This window comes from Coenobita brevimanus, chromosome 60 (genome assembly GCF_032717465.1).
Source record: "Coenobita brevimanus isolate Jiangsu-jjx chromosome 60, ASM3271746v2, whole genome shotgun sequence".
In the NCBI taxonomy this organism is placed as follows: domain Eukaryota; kingdom Metazoa; phylum Arthropoda; class Malacostraca; order Decapoda; family Coenobitidae; genus Coenobita; species Coenobita brevimanus.
In genome coordinates this window covers 32774183-32788916 of record NC_137013.1, presented here as the reverse complement: position 1 = coordinate 32788916, position 14734 = coordinate 32774183, and the positions used below count along the sequence as shown (strand labels likewise).

The window sequence follows — 14734 nt, the reverse complement described above, 5'->3', positions numbered from 1 at the left end:
GAGTATATTGGTTTTCACACAGTAATATATGCAATATGAGCATTGTTTCACTCACTAACACATCAACATACCTGACCTTTTTTGGCAAAATTACCTGATCATCACTTCTGACTGTTTCTTCCTCTAATGCTACGTAAACTTTGTCCTCCACATTGTCTTCAATTGGGGAATCACTATGGCCCTGAATAACTTTGTTGGCCAGGTCACTGATAACAGGTGAACTGCCGAGACAATGGCGTGCTGGGGGGGGGGTCATGCGAGATAAGACATTGTCGCTGCCTGGCATCTTGTAGAGGAAGGTGTCCCGTGTATACGTACCAAAAATCACGCGCAAAAATTGAAAATTGTGCAAATTATGAACATTGCAATTGCGTGACGTACTGCTACGTCGATGGGACTACTTGTGACAAAACGTTGCGACGTACCCATACGTCAACGGGATGCCTTAGGTTAATCACGCTTGTTCTAATGCTGTCCACAACAAGAGGAAGGCCTACAAAAGGTACCAGAGCCAACCCCCCCCTCCCAAATCTCATCTTTTTTATGTTTCTGCCTGGAATCATGCTAAGTGTGTTCTTCACTCTGCTACAAATAATGTCATCCATTCTAAATGCTCTGAACTCTCCAACTCAAATTCTTCCCATTCCTTCTGGCACCATGACAAAAAGATTTCTAACAACTTTACCTCATCATCCTTCCCTCCTCTTTCCACTCTGATGGCTCTGTAGCTATTTCTTCTACTGATAATACACACCTCTTCACTCAGACTTTCGCCCCCAATTCCACCTTAAATTATTCTGGTGCTGTCCCCCCATCTCTTCTCTCCTTTGACTTCCTTATGGCCGACATTAAAATTTCTTCCACTGATGTATTTTTGCCATCACTGGCCTCAATACTAACAAGGCATATGGGCCTGAGAGGGTCCCTCCTGTTTCCTGCAAGAACTGTGCTTCTGCACTTACACCCTGCCTAGGTAAACTCTTGTCTTTGTCAATCAATTTGCACCTTCCCTTATTGCTGGAAGCTTGCTCTCATTCAGCCTGTCCTTAAGAAGGGTGACCATTCCCAACCCTCTAACTATCACCTAATTGCCTTAACATCCTGTATTTCAAAAGTTTCTGAATCTATTCTTTAAAAAATAAATAAATAAATAAATAAAGCATCTTTCCGATCACACCCTCCTTTCTGATCGTCAGTATGGGTTCCATCAGGGACGTTCCACTGGTCATCTTCTCTCCTACCTTTCAGACTCCTGATCCTCCTCCTTTCGGGACTTTGGCGAAAGCTTTGTCATTGCACTTGACATCTCAAAAGCTTTCGATCGAGTCTGGCATAAATCTTTAATTTCCAAACTACCCTCTTATGGTTTCTGTCCCTCCATCTGTGCCTTCACCTCTAGCTTCCTTTCTGGTTGTACTATAGCTGCTGTTATAGATGACCACCATTCTTCTCCTAGGGCTATCAACAGTGGTGTCCCTCAGGTTCTGTCCTATCACCAACTCTCCTCCTTTTATTCTGCAATAACCTAAGATCTACATCTAACCCTATCCACTCATATGCTAATGACTCCACCCTTCACCTTTCCATTTGCTTCTTGCAGCATCCATCTCAGCAATTACTTCGGCAAACAAGGGATGAGGCTATGGCACAATTAATGTCTGACCTGGCTCATATCTCTGACTGGGGTAAAAATAACCTTGTTGTTTTCAATACATCAAAAATTCAGTTCTTACATCTATCAACCTGACATAATCTTCCATGGGAGTATCCACTAATGTTTAATAATATCTAGGTCAATCCTGCATCATCTTTAAACATACATGGGGATTCATTCTCTCGGAATTTATCTTAGAAAGTACATGTTACCTCTCTTAATCTGCTTCCAAGAGATTGGGTGTGCTAAGCCAACTCCGTACCTTCTTTACCTCTGCACAGTTGTTGACTTTATACATGGGTTTTATTCGCCCCAGTGTAGACTACAAATGTCATGTGTAGGGTGGTTCCCCCCCCCCCACACACACACAGCTCTTCTCAACGGTGCAGAGTCAAAAACTTTTCATTTCATTAACTCTCCTCCTTTTACTAGTTCCCTTGTACCTCTGTCTCTTGAACGCACTGTTGCTTCTTTATCACTTTTGTATTGCTACCTCAATGGTCACTGCTCCTTTGAACTGTCTGCTTGCATTCCTCCACTACTACAGCAGGCAGGTAGCAACTGTCTAGCAACAAACTCTCATCCCTTTTGTGCCCAACTCTTTAATGCAAGAGTTAACTGCTACTCCCAGTCCTTCATGTATGAAACAGGTCAACTCTGAAACTCTCCCTCTGTCTGTTTTCCCTACTGCCTATGATCTCCAGTCTTTCAAATGCAGTGTGTCCAGGCATCTCGAATGGAATGGATCTTGTTTGGGTCTCTGTTATCTTGTTTTTGTTCTTTTCTTGGAGGGAGCAATTTGCAGGCCCCTGGCCTTTGGTTCCTTTTTCTTTGGATTAAAAAAAAAAAGTGACTGGTATCGAGTCCACAAATCTCTACATGCCAGTAGTAATGAGGAACACAAAGCTCTGAATAAAGTAAACTTCTTATCACAGGCTTATTTTGTGTACAGGAGCAAAACCAGAGGTGGAGCAGAAGGGGCTACTTTCTGGTGTTTCCCTTTTCAATGCATCATTTTCAAGATATGCTCATTAGTTATGCTTTTTCCTTAGGATTAAAAAGACATTGTGGTTACCGAGATATGATGTCCTCAAACCAGTGTTCACAAACCAACATGGGAGTTGGGTGTGCAGTGGCAGGGTGGAGAAAGAACCAAGAACCTTGAAAATTGACAGGTTTCACCTTCTCTACAGACATTATATATGTGCAGTTGTACAGTAAATCTAAAGGTGTCTAGGTGACAGATTTAATGGCTGCAAGTTGTGATACACTGGGGGCTGATGGGGTGGGTGTGGGATGTCAAGAACTTTGCAAACTAATACGTACCTTAACCAATGGCCTGTTGTATGTGCAAATTTGGTCATGAAAAGGTAGCTTGGTTACCAAAAAATACTGCGATGCATCATGGGGAGGTAGGTGGAGAATATAGAATCTAAAAATCTGATAGGCTCTGTCTTTACTATATGTCTAATGTGTCTGTACATCAGCAAATTTTTAGGTTGTCTTGCTACTGATGATATGGCATTCACAAGCTGCAACTGATTATGAGGACCGAGAAAGGTAGCAGAATCCTGAAATTATGACTGTCTTATCCAAAAGCCTAGTATTAGCTCATGGTTGTGCAAGCAAAGGTTGTCTGGTGACATCACAGCTCGTGTGTCTACAAGCTCTGATGTGCTGCAAAGTATCTGGCAGAGCTGGTGGATGGCCATCAAAATCATAGTATGGTATCCCTCCATTGCTCAGGAGTACAAGTACTGCTCCTACACAACTAGGATAGTTGGCCAGTGTCAACTTTAAACTACTCTGCAAAGATGAATGCTACTCTTCGCGATTTATTATGTGCTTTACAAGACATGTCTGTGCAGTGCTAGCAGAAGAGCATGTTCTTACCTAACAATCCATACAGTGGTCAACTATGACATTCACTCTTGCAAACTAATGTATAAATGCACAGCTACACATATCAAGTGCAGCCACATTAACATGTATTGTATGTCTTCAGGCAAAAAATGATCCACAGGTATCCACGGCAAGTGTTGAGAAGGGTGGATGGTGAACTGAATGAAAGGAAGGCAATGATTATGTGTGTGTGGATGAAAGGATGCGAAGATGTGTAATGGATGCAACAGCATATAGAGGTTGGGGGAGTGGACTTTGACCACCACTTGGTGGTGGTCAGAATCAAGGTCCAAGTAAAAGGGAGAAATAGAAGAAGGGACGGACGGAAGGAAGGAGTATAAGCAAGGAGAGTGGAAAGATTACAAGAGGATGAGAAAAAGGAAGAATATAAGAGAGAAGTGGAGGAATGATTGGGTAAATATGAACTGGAGCAGATGGGGGACGTGGAAGGTGCATGCAAGGTATTCACAGAAGAATTATGTCCAGCATGTGAGGTGGTGTGTGGGGTGAATAGAAGACGAAATGGGGTGCAAGGAACAGCATGGTGGAATGAAGAGGTGAGAGAGGCTGTGGCACAGAAGAAAAAAACATATAATGAATGGATGAGAAATAGGGGCGTGGAAGAAGTTGAGAGAGGGAAGAGAGAGTTATATGTAGAAAGGAAGAGAGAGGTGAAAAGATTAATAAGAGAGAGTAAGAACAGAGTGGATAAGGAATTTGGAAGGAATTTGAGTGTCAAATGGAGGGAATGTAAGAAAATGTTCTGGAAAGAGGTAAAGAGAGTTAGACAGGGTGGCAATGAAGTTAGCAGGGGAATGAAAGATAAAAATGGTAGATTACTAGCTGAGAAGGGAGAAAAGGTAAGCAGATGGAGAGAACACTTTAATGAACTGCTGAACATAGAGAATGAAAGTAATGTGAATATAAGTGGCTGGGGAATGGCTGGGAGGAGGGAGGTGGGAGGACAGGAAAAAATCAGCAGGATGGAAGTTGTTGAAGCAATGAAGAATGTCAAAATGGCGAAAGCCCCAGGAATAGATGGAGTGTGTGGTGAAATGCTGAAGCATGGGGGAAAGACAGTAGTAGAATGGATGTGGAAGATGTGCAGATAGGCCTGGGAGGAAGGTAGAGTCCTGGAGGATTGCAAGTCAGGTATAATTATTCCCTTGTACTGTACAAAGGGAAAGGGGAAAAAGAAGTGTGTGGTTATCATACGGGCATTTGTCTTCTTAGTGTAACAGGAAAAGTATACGGTAGGATACTTATTGACAGAGTTAGGGAAATAACAGAGGGATCAGTTTGGAGAAGAACAGGGAGGCTTTAGGAAGGGAAGAGGTTGTATAGATCAGATATTCATTCTTAGATCTTTAGTGGAACAGTTTCTAGAGAAGGGAAAGAAGCAGTATGCGACCTTCATGAATTTGGAAAAAGCACATGACAGGGTGGATAGACAATGTGGAATGTATTAAGAATATATGGAGTAGATGGGAAGTTGTTGAATGCTGTGAAGAGTATGTATGAGGGTGCTAAGGCTGCAGTGCGTGTGGACAGTGAACTGAGTGAGTTTTTCTATTTGAAGGTTGGGTTGAAACAGGGAGGTGTCATGTCCCCATAGTTGTTCAAACTGTATATGGATGGGGTTATTAAAGAGATACATGGTAGGGCAGTGGATGTTGGAGTGGCCCTAATGAGGGAGGGCAGTGTTTGGAAACTCCCTATACTGTTGTATGAAGATGATACTGTGTTGTTAAATGAAGATGAAGGGGAGCTGAAAGGCTTAGTGGATGAGTTTGGAAGTGTGTGTCAGAAATGGAATCTAAAGGTGAATGTAGGGAAGAGTAAAGAGATGGTCTTTGAGAGAGGGGAAGTCAGTAAATGCACAGTGAGGCTGGATGAGGAGGAAATGGAAAATGTGAGTATGTTTAAGTACTTGGGTAGTGTGATGAGAAAGGATGGAAGTTGGGAGGGTGAAGTGCTTGAAAGGGTACAACAAGGAAGAAAGGTTGCTGGTTCCAACTTGAAGGCAGTGATAAGAAACAGGAAAGTGAGCATGGAAAAGAAAAAGTTATTAAATGACAGTATCGTGATACAACTCTGACGTATGGAAGTGAAGCTTGGACGTTGTTGGAGGGACACAAGTCAAGATTGAGAGCAGTGGAAATGAGTTATCTGAGAGGAGCCTGTGGAGTCACATGGAGAGACAGACTGACAAATGAGGATGTGAAGGAATAATGTGGTGTGGATATGGATGTGATAGGAAGCATTAGGAGAAACACACTGAGGTGGTTCGGCCATGTGGAGAGGATGGAGAGTGAGAGACTGATGAGAAGAGTGTATGTGAGTGGGGTGGAAGGGGAGAGAGGGAAGGGAAGGGCGAGGATGAGATGGAGGGATGGAGTGGAGAAGTGTATGTGAGAGGGGGGTGTGAATTGGAAGCAGGGCAGTGAAATGGCGGGGGACAGGGTGACGAGGAGGCAATTTGTTTGTGGCCACCTCATATAAGGGATTAAGGCATCTGGAAATAGATATATTGATAGTATGTGTTTGTACATATGCTGTCATTACAATAATATTTTTATACATTTGTGGTTTCAAACCACTGTAATGAGGAAATTTTGACCTTTTAACCTGACTGAACAGAAATGGTTATTCTGTTCAGATCCCATCGGTTGAGGAATCACTGACCACAACTGTACACATCATCTGCAAACTTCTGTTTGAAATACATGTCTTGGCACCAGGCGATTCTCTGTCACAGGCTATACATACAGTCTGAGAGCATTATTTGTTCTAAGTTCCTCTGCTTTACCGCTAACTGGTAATGCAACATGCCCTATGTGTGGTGCCCATTTTTTACTATTTTGAACAATTTTATGTGTATAAAAAGGTTGTTTCCTTCCCCTAAAAGATCGAGAATGGGCAACATAAAGAAGATGTAGAGGGAATATGTATTGTTTATGCCATCACATCCTTAGTTCTAACATTCAGAATAAATATGGTTAAGATGATAAATTGATGGATATGGTAAACGAGTGTGTAAGAAGGTTAGGCATGGAAGTTGATGAGGCTATGGAACTGACACGATTGAGTTGGATCAGCAAATTATGTACAGAGGAGTACATGTCTGGTATCATCTTTTCCTACTTGATAATCAATGGACTAATGTAGTTAGTTGGCAAGTTACATGAAGTCCATCTATTTAAAAAAAAAAAAAAAAAAAAAAATGTGCAGATGGTTAGGGCAGTGGGTTAGAAGCAGGATTATGAGGGCTTGAATGGTGAGTGAATGACTGTCTGGCCCATTTCACTGGGCATGCTATTGATAATTTTCTCTCTAGCATGCTTTCTTAACCCTACTTCATCCCATCCTTAGGTCAGAAAAATGATCATCATGATGACAGTGCATGAGGAAAGCAATACTCTGTAAAGGAGTTAGATGTGTAGCAACTAATCTAGTGCTACACAAGCTTGATTCCAAGAATGGATGTACCTGGGTTCATAAGTTATTTGAATATTCACCACTGCTGCTTTCCTAGCTCAATTTAAGACACATAATGGAACATTAATTTAACCCACTTAGGAGTTCCAGGAAAAACAGGGCACATAACCACAAACCTGCTCTACACCCCCAGTCTTTATCCTTCTTAACTAGGTGTCTATAGGAGTGAGAGTAGAAAAAAAGGTTTTGCACAGGCAAAAACAAATTTTTTGTGTACTGAAACTTTGGAAACACATACTCTTTCATCTCAAAGGGTTTAAGACTCTTCTTCCTTGACATGTCACCAAATGACACCTATAGCAATAGAAAATTCTACCAATATTCACAGCAATGCATACCATGTAAACTATGGCAAGATCTTCTTGGTGTGAGTAATTATCAAGATTGTCAATATTTCATTTGAAACCATGTTTGTGTTGTAAAAGGTTCATCAATTCTCTGCACATGTGCATGACAAGAGATGCACAGGCTCACCTCTCTTTCATGAAAGACTTTAACAACCCACCAACAAAGGAAATACTGGTTTCTGATTGTGAAAATATCTGTTAATTCACAATGCCTAAATCGTGTTGACCAACATCTTCAAATTATGTAACAAAATCTAACTTGAGACCACTAAAAGCATCAAAATTCTTTTTCATTTAGAAAAATATATGATCATGCCACTCTATTTACATTATACCTACACTGTCCTGCTGTTTCTGCATTACACATCTCTCTGCTAAATTCACTTCCACTTCTCTATTTCATTTAACCTACCTTGAATATGTAACAAAGTCTGGTATGGGGTTCACAAGAGAGGATGGATCTTCATGCACTACTTCCTTGTTGCTGCCACCCTCATATGACTCAGCTCCATCAGCAAATTCAATCTCAAACACTCGTTGTTGACACACAGCAAAGAGTAACAGGCCAAAGTCAGCTGTAAGGAAATGAAAAAATTAGTACAGTTTGTATGTGTCTGCACATGTACTCATTACTTCCAATGTGTGCTTATGTTATTCCTTCCAAAGGATTACTCCATACACTACCAGTAATAATATGCCCCAGCCACTTGAAATGAGGTTATGTGATTTTTTGTCAGAACTATTATCACATCCAGTGTCAGGTGGAACAAAAACTGAGCTGGTCTAGGGTCTTCCTTAATTACCTATATTTATTTATTTTTCTATATAAAAAAGGATCTAGAAGCCATATATGAGATCTTGGAAAACCTGACCCTTCCAATGAAAGCTGGAGAAACAGAGAGAGAGAGAGAGAGAGAAAATTGTTTATACTGTATGAATATATGTACATATGTATGTATATATGTGTGTATATAGTGTATGTATGTGTGTATATATATATATATATATATATATATATATATATATATATATATATATATATATATATATATATATATATGTAAAACAATTAACTCTAAGCCATTGGCCACCCCGTCTGGGATACATGGCGTCTGGCAATGAATGAATAAATGAATATATATATATATATATATATATTCATCATCCAATCCTACATTCCCCCAAGAGGAGCATAGGAGCCCGGGGCTAGGCAGTTGGTCTCGACAATTAACCCCTTAAACGCGGATCGTCGCATTTGCAACGCTCGGCAAAAAGGACATAACGGAGGATCGTCGCGTTTGCGATTCTAGTAAATTTTGAATAACCGCGGGCAAGCAGGCTCCAGCTGGTATTGTCTATCAGTACCACCACCCTCTAGCTACAACTAGCATACTTTACCTTTGTACTACTGACCTCAGTTGTTGCCAAATATCGCGTTTTCCCCCCGTCCCCCCCCCCCACGGCCCGGCCAGCCTGACTGTGATACATGGCAGCGCTCTGAGCGCTCAGAACTGTAAATCTGCGCTCTCCTCTCACAAGCAGTTTATGCTACTAGGAAACGCTTGTTTCCCCAGTTGTAACACTAGCTTTTTTTCTCACGGTTTGCCCCTGTTTAGCGTCAGTTTACTGCAGGCTTTCAAAGTGACATTATGGCGAGTTCTAGCTCTTCCCAGTCAGTGCAAGCGGCCGACAGGAACGAGAATAAAGTGGCGGGCGTAAGGCAGAATAAAAAGCGCACTGTAGTGATCTTTTGGGAAGTAATATGATTGAAAATAATGTAGTATACATGTTTTTAGCGGTGAAAATGGAAATGTTTGTTGAGTGACGGGAAGACCGCCGCCACAGTGCATGTCAGCCGTACGCTCTGTTGATTTTAGCCTTATTTTCAGTGCTTATTGTACAAATACGGATTCCTAACTACCTTTACGTTGTAGTATAAAGTTTACTGTGACAGAATGAGGCTGTGGTAGAGGGGAAACTGGGTTGCTGGAGGTGTGAAAGTGAAGATTTGGTTACCCAAATTTGCAAGTCTCCACAAGTCCTTGGGTAGTCCATGAAGGCTCAACACCTGTCTCTGGAGAAAGCTGAATGTAAGTACTATCTGCCAAACCAAGTATAATGTTCTAGGGTTAATCTCTGATTTTGGGCGAATATTTTCCTACAGGTACTCAGACCGCGATACAACCCCGCCACTTGGGGGGGAACGACTGTACACGGCCGCGTTTAAGGGGTTAAGATGAGAGTGACCAGCCTCACTCATCCCTGAGTGGCATTACATGGGCAATCAACCCCAACCACCTCTTGGATATAAACATTCATCGGTTCAATCCGATTGGAGCGCAATAATTACCCACTAAACCACCAGGTGCCAAAATTTGGTTATATGGTTACCACCCAGCATAGTAAATGGTTTCCTGGTGTACAGGAAACCATTTGGCTTGTCACTCAGTGTAGAGTCACACACAGGCAGAAGGAAAAGGAAAGAATGAAGGAAAAAAAGACAGAAGAGGGAGTATATATATATATATATATATATATAGACAGTATGTGTGTGTATATATATATATATATATACAGTAACCCCTCCAATATCCGGATCAATAGAGCCATAGGCAGGTCCGGATATTGGGCCCCAGCTTATGGACTTGTACTTATGGACCCTAACTCTGAAAAACACCTATACAACTCCCTCTGGACATGCATTGCACCTATTTAAGACCCAAATCACACCAATAAGGGACATAAAAGACTGAAATAAATGCAAAAGAACCATAAAATGAGGTTTTAGAGGTGGGTTTATACAATATTAAACATTCTGGGTACTTACAAGTCCCTTGCTCTTGGACTGGTTTGAACCGCCAGTTTGCAGTCCACAGTTAATCCTCTGCACTCTAAATTCTAATTTCTTAACACTGCACAACACTGTAAATTCCCGTGTGTTCTAGTGGCAAGGTATTGCAGTTTATTCACTGTTTTATTCACAAAAAACAAGCACCTGTGGCTTGCACTGTTATGAGTATCTGCTCTCCATCGGAGTTAAGCTGTGACTGTTGATGTTGGTGGGGTAACAGAGTTGCCAGATCGCAACAGCCACATTACCAATCTCCTCAACTTTCATTGTCAAATATAACTTTTCATTACCAAATTCGTAAAGCTAGCATATATTCTTCACTAATTATATATACAAGTGGAAATACATGTAATCACTCTCCTTATAACTAACACCATGTTGATTATTTTCACACTATGTAGGGTAGCAGATTAATCAGAGAGAGCAAACAATCCACCATCTCCATCCTGTGTATCCTCATACATGTGAAAAATCCATTTGGTAATGCATTATTCTAATTCATTACCAAACGAATTTTTCATTACCAAATTGGCCCACAAATGGTAATGAAAAATACCAAATGGCAACCTGACAGGGGAGGGGGGAGGGGGAGGAAGGAAGGGGTGAAGGGACCATGGTGTAACAGCTGTTTGGCGCCAGGCGGGAATTTCAAATTATGGGAGGGAAAAAAGTCAGATTTTTTTTTAATTTTTTGCGGTTTTTGGCCCATTTTGGGAATATTGGATCCCAGGAGGATTATGTCCGGTTAGTGGGGATGTTCGGATATTGGGCGTTCGGATATTAGAGGGATTACTGTATATATATATATATATATATATATATATATATATATATATATACAGTATGTGTGTGTATATATATATATACATATATATATATATATATATATATATATATATATATATATATATATATGTATATATACACACACATACTGTATATATATATATGTATATATATATATATATATATATATATATATATATATATATACTGTATATATATATATATATATATATACTCAATCCTCGTAAATCGCGGCAATTTGGGTCTGGACCACTGCCGCGATTTACAAATTCCGTGGTTTATAAGTAATAACTCATGTGAAAAATGAATTTGGGTCTAGACTTTGGCCAACCACCCCCCACAGCACCCTACCTACACCTATCTAGGCACCATCAAACACAACCATACAAATTTAGGAACATTCAGTGGATGTATTTAATAGAAATAAGCAATGTTAAGGGATCTCACCTTAACCCTATGATGATATTGCTTAAGTGAATGGTGTGGGGTGGTGCTGGGAAGAACCTAGAACCTTTCAGCAAACTTGTTCTTCCCAAACTCTTTCATCAGCTTTGAAAACTTCTCTCCCTTCTCAACAAGAAAATTGAGCTCCTAAAGTTGACTGTACTACAACGGCGGCTGCTTCATGATGCCATACTGCTTAGAGCACTTCATCGGGGGTTCGGGAGGGGCCATGAAAGGCAGGAGGTGGGGGAGAAGGTGCACAAAAAAAAGGCAGGTAACTCTCGTACTCCACGGCATTGGTCTGTAGTGTGCGGACTGGCGGGAAGAAGAAGAACAACAACATGGCGGCATTAGTATGCACACTTGTCACCAGGGACGGGTGGTGATTGTTTGTTGGGTCGCAATTTTCAAATTGAATGCCGCGGTTTACGATTCTCCTTGGAAAAGGCCCACTTCGGTGCCTAGGTCCGCGATTTTCGTGACTTAACAGTGATTTAAGGGTGCCGGCAGTCTGACAGCCACTTAGCCGTGATTTACGAATCCGTGATTTATAAACACACGATTTACGAGGATTGAGTGTACAGTAATCACGCCAATATCCGACCTAATAGAGCCATAGGTAGGTCCGGATATTGGTTCTGTCCGGATATTGGGCCCCAGCTTATGGACTTGTACTTATGGACCCTAACTCAGAGAAACACCTATACAACTCCCTCTGGACATGCATAGCACCTATTTAAGACCCAAATCACACCAATATGGCACATAAATGACTGAAATAAATGCAAAAGAAACATAAAATGAGGGTTTAGAAGTAGGTTCATACATTAATAAACATTCTGGTACTTATGGACCCTAACCTAGCCTAACTCTGAAAAACACCTTCCTACTGCACATGCATAGCTCCTAACACCCTATTCACACCAATAAAGGACATTAAAGAGTGAAATGAGGTAAGTATAGTATGGAAAAAAGTACGGTATGAAACATTCTTATGTCCGGATAGTGGGGATGTTCGGATATTGGGCGTCCGGATATTAGAGTGATTACTGTATATATATATATATATGTAAATATATATATAAACATATATATATATACATATATATATATATATATATATATATATATATATACTGTACATATATATAAACATATATATATATATATATTGTACATATATATATATATATATATATATATATATATATATATATATATATATTTATTGCCAGACGCCTCAATCCCGTTTGGGGTGGCCACAAACAAATCGCCTCCAAGTCGCCCTGTCCCCCGCCATTTCACTGCCCTGCTCCCAACTCACACCCCCTCTCTCATATACCTCTCCACCCCATCCCTCCATTTCATCCTCGGCCTCCCCCTCCCTCTTCCCCCCTCCACCTCAATCACATACACTCTTTTCATCAGTCTTTCACCCTCCATCCTGTCCACATGGCCAAACCACCTCAGTGTGTTCCTTATAACGCTTCCTATCACATCCACATCCACACCACAACACTCCTTTATATCCTCATTCGTCAGCCTGTCTCTCCACGTGACTCCACAGGCTCCTCTTAAATAACTCATTTCCACTGCTCTCACTCTTGACTTGTGTACTTCCAACAATGTCCAAGCTTCACTTCCGTACGTTAGAGCTGGTATCACAATACTGTCATGTAGTAACTTTTTCACTTCCATGCTCACTTCCCTGTTTCTTATCACTGCTTTCAAAGAACCAGCAACCTTTCTTCCCTGCTGTACCCTTTCAAGCACTTCACCCTCCAAACCTCCATCCTTACTCATCACACTACCCAAGTACTTAAACGTACTCACATTTTCCAATTCCTCACCATCCAACCTCACTGTACATTCACTAACTTCACCTCTCTCAAAGACCATCACTTTACTCTTCCCTACATTCACCTTTAGATTCCGTTTCTTACACACTCTCTCAAACTCATCCACCAAGCCTTGCAGCTCCCCTTCGTCTTCACTCAACAACACAGTATCATCTGCAAACAACAGTACAGGGAGTTTCCAAACACTATCCTCTCTCACCAGGGCCATATACATATATATATACAGTGGGCTCGCACAGTGCGCGAGAGATTGGGCGATGCACGAGCTCACGCACTGGGAATTCGCGTACTAGGAATACATAATCTTATGGGAATAATTACATATGGGCAGTACCCCCTCATACCTGGACATTTTTTGGCCCTTAAAGACATAATAAAGGTCATATGTTTCAGACATTGTACTAAAGCTATAGCTACAATAACAAAAATATGGGTAGTCACCTTAACAACAGTAGACAACAGGCCTGATGACCTTAAATAACAGGGGTTCCGAGGCGCGGCAACACTTACAGCGCCGCACTCCCCACCGCATCAACACTTCCCTCCGCAGGCTCCTCTTGATCACCTTCCCCAGGAGCATCAAAGTCACTCACCGCGGCCATAAACCCTTCAAAGTCCAATGCTGACATTGCATCCTCTTCATCCTCAACAGGAACAGAAGCAGACAATGTCGATAGTTTAGCTATTTCATCAACTTGAGCCCGCTGTGTGTAGCTTGTCATGAGCGTCTGTCTTCTCCTGTTTATTTCGTCCCTGTGCCTGTCTGTGTAGAACCGGAAGAGTTTGTCGATACCAACCAGAAGTTCCTCCGTTCTTAGGTTGCTCACTTCCTGTTCCTTCACCTCTTCCTTGAGCTTATCCACGGCAGCAAGGATCTTGCTAATGTTTGACATACACAGCTCAGTCCTGCCTTCCATCACGCTAGGCTGCTCAACTTGACTCTGTCTGGCGCATCAACATAACGACACGTGACGCGCTCTGTGAGGGGTGGTCGCGCACTAGTAGAAAATGGCATTTTTGAGCCACTCCTTGCCTCTGCCTCGCGTTCTGTGTGGTAAACTCGCGCATTAAAGGGTTTTTGGTTATGATTTTTGGTCACTCGTGCACAAGGCGAATCATGCACTGCGGTGACGCGCACTGTGCGAGCCCAGTGTATATATATATATATATATATATATATATATATATATATATATATATATATATATATACATACATTTAGAGAGAAGAAGAGAGGGAGAGAGAGTATATATATATATATATATATATATACAGTAAAAGTACTATTATTCGGCTGCTGATTATTCGGTAGATCCGACATTTCGGCAGTTTTGAGAAATAGTCCCATTTACGAAAATCTTTGATTGTTCGG

At 41.3% G+C, this 14734-nt stretch overlaps 1 protein-coding gene across 1 annotated transcript in view; it reads right to left on the bottom strand.

The window, feature by feature from the left end:
• Positions 1 to 14734, bottom strand: part of Piezo (piezo type mechanosensitive ion channel component) — a 1050432-nt gene that overhangs the window by 666220 nt on the left and 369478 nt on the right. Inside the window, exon 23 of the mRNA XM_080275143.1 lies at positions 7814 to 7976. Coding sequence (XP_080131269.1) covers positions 7814 to 7976 — 163 coding nt within the window. The remainder of the gene's footprint in view (positions 1 to 7813; positions 7977 to 14734) is intronic.